Source organism: Peromyscus maniculatus, chromosome 5, assembly GCF_049852395.1.
Source record: "Peromyscus maniculatus bairdii isolate BWxNUB_F1_BW_parent chromosome 5, HU_Pman_BW_mat_3.1, whole genome shotgun sequence".
Taxonomy (NCBI): Eukaryota; Metazoa; Chordata; class Mammalia; order Rodentia; family Cricetidae; genus Peromyscus; species Peromyscus maniculatus.
This window is the reverse complement of record NC_134856.1, coordinates 95726219-95733928: the sequence shown is the minus strand read 5'-3', so window position 1 is coordinate 95733928 and position 7710 is coordinate 95726219. Positions and strand designations below refer to the sequence as shown.

The 7710-nt window shown below is 50.9% G+C and overlaps 1 protein-coding gene across 1 annotated transcript in view; it reads left to right on the top strand.

Annotated features, from left to right (window-relative positions):
* Window positions 1-1999: 1999 nt before the first annotated feature.
* Actn2 (actinin alpha 2) overlaps window positions 2000-7710 on the top strand; it is a 72013-nt gene continuing 66302 nt past the window's right edge. The window contains exon 1 of the mRNA XM_006980163.3: window positions 2000-2344. Within this exon, the coding sequence (XP_006980225.1) occupies window positions 2219-2344 (126 nt within the window). The 5' untranslated portion in view covers window positions 2000-2218. The remainder of the gene's footprint in view (window positions 2345-7710) is intronic.

Below are 7710 nucleotides of genomic sequence, written 5' to 3'. Positions count from 1 at the left end.
CATGGATCCAGTTTACAAAAACAGTGTTAAATGTCTTTGCAACTGATTTTCCTGAAGAACCTTGGAGATATATATATGCATATACGTGCATTACTAAGGAGCACAACCAATAACAGGCAGAAAAACAAGCTTGCCTAGGGTCAGAGTGTTTTTTCAAACACTAATGCAACACATTTGCTGATTGCTTAAGTTTTTCTGCAGAAAGGTAGATGTCAAACTTCTAAGGAACTTGGGAGTTCCAGGCACACATATTTCCTCTTGCAACGTGGCAGCAACTTGGCAGCCTTGAGCCACAAACAGTCCTGTAGCACCTGCTGGCAACGTTTACCAAATTGGGATATAAACTTAACTAGAGGTACCTACCCTCTCAGATGGCCCGTATTACTGGGCGCCTAATGCTGTATGCAGCTTATAGCGGTGGTTAATGCATGATTGACTTGAAACGTCAACCTTCTTGTCCCATGGCTCTTGGCTTTGCTTCCTTGGGTGGCATAGTTCACGGGGCACGGCTAAGCAGGACTAGTGGATGAGAGGGCACAAGTGCAGCACGGCAGGGAGAAAGAGGAATGTAGGGAGAAACTGGCCACCAGTCCGTCATTGTCAGTTCTTAATTTATGGCTGGCAGGTGAGTGCTGGACACTTCCTGCTTTGGCATGGTTCCTGACGTTTTGATATAGTTGGTTCAAGTTTTTTGCCTTGAGCCCTTCAGGTGACTCAAGGGAAGGCAAGGAACAGGGTATTCCGGGGCTTTTAAATGAGGGAAGAAAGGATAGAATGAGGAGGAGAGAGGGCTGGGGGTTAGCGGAGGGAAAGATGACAAGAGAAAGGAGAAAGGAGGGGGTAGCGTTGGAGGAAGAGGAAGAGGGAGAACAGGGAGGAAGGAGGGGAACAGGGCGTGCAGGAGAGGCAGAGAGGCAGAAAGAGAACTAAATCAGAGGAGGAAAAGAGAAGGGAGAGACACAAATAGAGGGAAATGAAAGGGAGGAGTGGGCAGAAGTAATAGGGGAAGCGGGAGGGCGGGAGGGAAGGGGAGAGGGAGAGAGAGAGAGAGAGAGAGGGGAGAGGGGAGAGGGGAGAGGGGAGAGGGGAGAGGGGAGAGGGGAGAGGGGAGAGGGGAGAGGGGAGAGGGGAGAGGGGAGAGGGGAGAGGGGAGAGGGGAGAGGGGAGAGGGGAGAGGGGAGAGGGGAGAGGGGAGAGGGGAGAGGGGAGGAGAGGGGAGAGGGGAGGAGAGGGGAGAGGGGAGAGGGGAGGAGAGGGGAGAGGGGAGGAGAGGGGGAGAGGGGAGAGGGGAGAGGGGAGAGGGGAGAGGGGAGAGGGGAGAGGGGAGAGGGGAGAGGGGAGAGGGGAGAGGGGAGAGGGGAGAGGGGAGAGGGGAGAGGGGAGAGGGGAGAGGGGAGAGGGGAGAGGGGAGAGGGGAGAGGGGAGAGGGGAGGAGAGGGGAGAGGGGAGGAGAGGGGAGAGGGGAGAGGGGAGAGGGGAGAGGGGAGAGGGGAGAGGGGAGAGGGGAGAGGGGAGAGGGGAGAGGGGAGAGGGGAGAGGGGAGAGGGGAGAGGGGAGAGGGGAGAGGGGAGAGGGGAGAGGGGAGAGGGGAGAGGGGAGAGGGGAGAGGGGAGAGGGGAGAGGGGAGAGGGGAGAGGGGAGAGGGGAGAGGGGAGGGAAAGGAGGGGTAAGGGGGATTTTTCAGCTAACTCTTGGAGACACGGTAAACTCGACTTTGCAGCAGGTCTTTGGAACTCGTGGGTGCGCTGCAGGAGGTGGGGCTAGGTCCACAGGTGTCCGCTTCCCAGTCGTCGCCCTCCTTCCCCCTCGGTCCCTCCTTCCCTCCAGGTAGCTGTCCGAGGTGCCCCTAGGTCATCCCTGGGAGCCAACCCGAACAGGGGTGGGCGGAGTCAAGGCGGCGGGACCCTGAGCGGGACTATCCTGCCAGCCAACCGCACGTGCTGGAAGCGGAGGAGTGGGCGGAGCCTGGGTGTGGGCGGGGCCTTCCACACGTGACTCTCAGAGGGCTATTAATCCGCTGGTCGCTGCTTGCCGGCGTGCTGGTGCTTCGCCGGAGACTCTGCGCCCAGGCGTGCCGCCCCAGGAACTGCACAAAGGTCACCGCAGCCCGCCGCCTATCCATCCATCATCTGCTCATCCATTCATCCATCTCTCTTTCGTCCGTCTGTCCATCCCTCGCGCCGCGCTCGCTTCCCAGCCGCCCCAGCCGCCCAGCGCCATGAACCAGATAGAACCCGGAGTGCAGTACAACTACGTCTACGACGAAGATGAGTACATGATCCAGGAAGAGGAGTGGGACCGAGACCTGCTCCTCGACCCGGCCTGGGAGAAACAGCAGAGGAAGGTGAGCAGGGTCCCTCACGCATGTCTGTGTTCCGGTCCCCATGGGGTGGGGGTGTCGCCTTTTGTGGCCACTAGAAGAGGCCCCCTGGTGGAGGTGCTGTGGTCCTCCCAGCTTCCCACCATACCCGCCCCATCAGAAAGGACAGTAGATCCAGGGACAGGCAGGACACCCGTGTGTGTGTGTGTGTGTGTGTGTGTGTGTGTGTGTGTGTGTGTGTGTGTGTGTGTGTGAAGTTAACATAAGTCAGAAAACAAATGATGTTCAAAAGATTTTGTTAGCCTAGAATCTGAGAGTCTCAGGTCTGCTCTCCTTTATGACCTTGGCCTAAAGTTGTTCTGTGACAGGTCCTGCTGTCTTCATTTGCCCCAAGCCTGTCTCCCCACTAAGACTCAAAATGAAAGCCCGCTCTTCGTAAACTTCCATAGGTCTGGCCCCAAGAGTGGTTGAAGACCATTTGTTAAACATGTTGGGCTCCTTAGAGAGGGATGCTGTAGAACCCTAGACATTCACCCACAAAGTAATAATCATTTCACACTCTATTTATAGTTCATTGAGGTAAGCACACAGGGATGAAGGAGGCAGCCAGCTCCCAAGAGCTCCCTCCCCGTCCTGGTTGGTGCTCTCTGGGGCCTAATGGAACATTCCACTATTTCAGGGTTTCTTCTTGATCCTCTTGGCTAAGCCAGATAGGGGACGCTCACCAGGAGGCTAAGTTCCACCTTGATTTGACTGGGCACCGAGCCTGGATGGCAAGGCAAGACAGCAGACTAACCCAGCATTGTGACAAAAGCCAGCGTCCCAAGCCAGTGCCTCATGCCTACTCTTCTTATTTCTTCTGGGCATGAGGAAGGTGGATTTCCCTCCTAAGAGCCTACTTTTAAGTCAGTACTTAGTGTGACTTGTAGGGTGCCCGGGGGTTTCTATGGCTGCTCCTGTGGATGATTGTGTGGCAGGGCGTGGGCAGTAAGTGTTTAATGTTGGAAATCTATGTGCCATCTCTCCCAGTGGTGTGAGCAAGAAGGAAAAAGGCCTCATGCTTGGGTAGTGATCAAATAACCAAGTGCTACTTTTTAATATCAGTATTTCTCTTTTCTTGTCTACTCTCTCTTAAATTCCCAGTAACAGTTCTGTTCTTTAACCTTTCCACTCCACCTCATTTAAGTAGTATTGTCCAATTTTTTTTTTCAGTTTTAGGATTCCTGTGTGATCTGTTATTACAATTGTAATAGCACTTGAAGTATATTATTCAAAAGCTGAAATATCACCTGACCCAGTTCAAAAAAATTCCAAAAAGTATAATACAACCGTTATTTCCCCCCTTAAATATATTGAGCTGAATGTGGCACCACATGCCCATAATCCCAGCACACAAGAGGCTGAGCCAGGAGGATTGCTGCAAGTTGGAGGCCAGCCTGGAATACATATTGGAAAAAAGTGGGGGCGGGGAGATAGCTTAGGTGTTGGAGATGCTAGGGGAAGCAAAGTCCAGACTTGCTCAGAACATAGACCTGAACGGATGTGCACACAGCTCTTTCCACTTTTGGTAGAGAACCTGCTGCAGTCAGTGAAATTGTGTGGAGCCATGAGCTCAGTGCAGCCAGGGCAGTGGCCTCTATATTTGTCCTATGAGCCACTGTTGGAACCGGGAGCGGACAAGATGCCATTGTTTCTATTGTGGGCCACCTTCTCTGCACTTGCCATTTCAGTGATATGCCGGGTATGTGATCTGTCAACAGATGCTGGTGGCTCTCGATGACGTTGGTGGCACGCTAATGGATGTGGTGCCTAATTATACCCACAGTTGAGAGGCTTGGGACTGTGGTAATCCCTGCCCCCTGGTGTGGAATGCCTTGCTGCAGAAGGCCTCAGGAACAGTAGAGTGCTTTTTTTAAAGGTCACTCAAGAGATGTTGGACTTAGACTGTGTGTGTGCTGGCATGCCCACCTTATCTGTGAGGGGGTATTGGGTCCATGGAGTAGACTCTACATGGTCTATAAGGAAGGTTGTGTTTTAAATTTAACTACAACTCAAGGAGAGGGGAACAGTTCCTGTAGTGTTGAGATGGAACATTTAAAATAGTAATGAAGGCTGGGAATGTAGCTCATTTGGTAGTGTCTGTCTAGTATCCAGTGGGTCCCAAGTTCAATACCCTACATAAACAGGGTGTGGTGGTATATGTCTATAATCTCAGCACATGGGAGGTAGAGACAAGAGGATCAGAAGTTCAAGGTCATCCTCAGCTACATAGTTCGATTTGAGGCCAACCTGGGATGCAGGAGATTCTGTCTCAGAAAAAACAAAAACAAAAACAAAAAACACCAAACAAACAGGAAACAGGAATGTCAGCAGAAAGTATCAGATTATAGCCGGGGTGAGAGAGAAAAACTATCATTTAGGACAGTTTAGGGATTCTTGTTTCCAGGTAAGTCAGGCTGCCCTCCAGGGCTTGTCAAAACCTTTAACACTGATCTTCTCCCACACACGTGGGAGTCTAGAAACAGGCTTCCTCTGGATCAAGCAGTATGCTCAGCGTTAACCTCCAGGGAAGCCTGGGAGATGGAAACCTGTCAGCAACAGTCCTGAATGTGCACTGTCCCTGAAAGTACAGGACAACTCTCTTTCACCTCATGGGAGGTGAGAGCAGGTCTTTAAAGAAAACTTATGTTCCATCTTTAATGTGTACCTGATTCCATGATCATGACTTTTGTAACCTGTGGACATTCTGGTGTTGCTGTATTCTTTCCAGTTTAGTTGGCCTTGTTCTTCATGGAGCTGTCTGCTGGCAGCCTGGCCACCCCAATAACATGTGGCCATGTTGGATCAGGCAGCCTGGAATGATAGGTGTGTGGGAGCAGCTGGACACAGTGTGAGGATTAGACTAAGAGGTCAGGATCTTTTGGACTGCCCCTTCTGTGTTCTGTGTGGGCTAAGGGCACTTAAGGGCATGAAGTCCAGGCCCTCAATATTGGGGATTGAACCTGTGGCTTCATAATACTAGGCGAGTGCTCTACCACTGAGCCACACCCCCAGCTGTGACATGAACTCTTGGGAGGTTTTTATCAGGAGAAAAGGAACTAATTGGCCAAATGAACAAGCTTGTGGAATTTCTCAGATTCAGGAAGCCCTGATGGTTCTCAGCTCTACTTGGTTCTTTCTGTTGAACTGCAGTTGAGTCCACACATCTTTCAAGCTTCAATTTGTTTATTTATGAAACAAAGATAAAATTCTTTCATGCATCACCAGATTGTGCCTCAGTCAAGTGTTTAAACTGTGTTAGTTTGAAGGGGCTTTATATACCGTAAAGGGATCCATATGTATTAAACACTACTGTCAGTCTTATAAGGCAGTACTTGTTAATTTGACCAATTGGTCTGACAGTCATCGGCACTATGTTTGGACTTGGGAGAGAGAATGAAGTATATGATTCAATCCTTGGTGATAGCAAATGCTGGATGCTCATCTAAAGCTTAAAACTTCTGGGAGGTGGAATAAGGAGAATCACTGTGGGTGGAGAATGATAGGAGAGGGTTTACAAGAGGGTAGAAGTTGAACTGGGCTTGCACTGAAGTAATTGTTAGCTGAGCGAAGAGGGGAGAGAAACAGCCTTCTTGAGCCGAGAAATGGTGTGAAGCCCTGTTGCAGGTTTGGCGGAGAGATAAGGAGGGATAATTGCTGGACGAATCTAATTAAACAAATGTGATCTTCCCAGGGGGTGTCCCTGCACCTAAGACTGGAGACAGAGGCACTGACACTAGCAGTGTCTAATGAAGAGCATCCCTTTATCATCCAGAAGACTGGATGGGAAGCTACTTACAGGATGTATCATTCTGCACAGGGCATGAACAGCTGTGTCCAAAGTGGCTAGCTCCCGTGTCTAGATAGTCTTACAGGCCGGAGAAAGCTTTTGAGAGTGGAAGGATAAAGGAAGAGGTGAGGACAGAATCTTGAGTGAGTTTTAGGAAGCCTACACACCCGACCCAAGGAAACAGTTCTTAAAAATACATGCTTAGTTTGCCTGGGAGCTTCTAAGATGCCCCAAATCACTGTTTTTGTCTTCTGTCATTGGGAATAGGATGTGCCCTTGTCCTTTCAGGCAGATTCACCAAGAAACGTGAGACCAAAATACGATTTTCTATGCACGTGGGAGGAGGAAGAGAAGTCTTAACTGGGAACCTTAATTAACGCAGTGTCAGAGAGCTGTCAGAAAGCCCTGCAGTTGGTTGCTGCAGCTAGGAGACGCCCACGGAAAAGGCGCAGGCTGGAGTGGGCGGGGAGCGGCGCAGAGGAGTTGGTATGGAATCCGTTGGAGGACAGTCAGAACTCTGCCTCCGTTTCCCTGGGAACGGGACTAGTTCTTCCCCAAGGAAGAGAAAGCTAATGGTGGGGAAGTAAACTTAAATGCCGCTTTCAAAGGAAGGGAACTCTTAAGTGCAGGAACGTGGACTCCTGTGTGTTCAGTGTGTGCAGGTGCACTTGGGTGTGTGGGGGGGCAGCGGCAGAGGTTGATACTAGGTGTCTCACCCGGTCTCGTCCCACCTTATTATTTTGAGACAGGGTCTTTCATCAGTGAGAGACCCGAAGCTCACTGATTCGGCTAGATTGCCTGGCCTGCACCAGAGAACCTCCTGTCTCAGCCTCCCCAGCACTGGTTTTATAGACACATGCCTCTACAACTGCCTTTTGATGTGTATACTGGGGATCTGAACTCAGATCCTCATGTTTAAGCAGCAAGCTCTTTACTGACTGAGCCCTCTTGCCAGCTCTAGATGTGGCTCTTCCTGTAGAAGCTCCAGGAAAGTTTTAGTGTAGTTTTATGTTGTGTTCTGCACAAGCACACATCTGAGCACAGACTCACCCAGGCATCAACACACACTCTTTCCCCAGTGTTCTAAACTGGAAAGTGGCAGGTATGGGCACCTAACCCTGGTGATGAGGAGATGATGAGTGGACACAACGTGGATGTCACTCTGTCATTCTCTTCCCACAGTCACTGATTACTGTATCAAGATGCCGTTCTGACTCCTACACGTGCGGTCCATCAGTTCCCGGTTCCCATGGTGTCACTTTCTAGACCTACCCCTTCTTCCTCTTGTCTCATTTCTAAGTCTTTCATGCTTTCCAAATTCTCTGCCCTGGCTAAAGGTGGTGGCTTCATGTGCAGTTCTTCCCCTGTGCTCTGGCTTGTCACCAGCTTTTGTCCATGGCTCTGGCAAGAATGATCTTGGAAAGACATGAGCCGAGCTGAGGTGTCCATGGCTGCTGCCACCACCTCCTCCTCCCCACCTCCTTCCCTCCTCCCCATTCTCTCCTCCTCTTTCTTTTGTCAACTGAAACTGAACCCAAGCCCTATGCACCCCAGGAGAGGA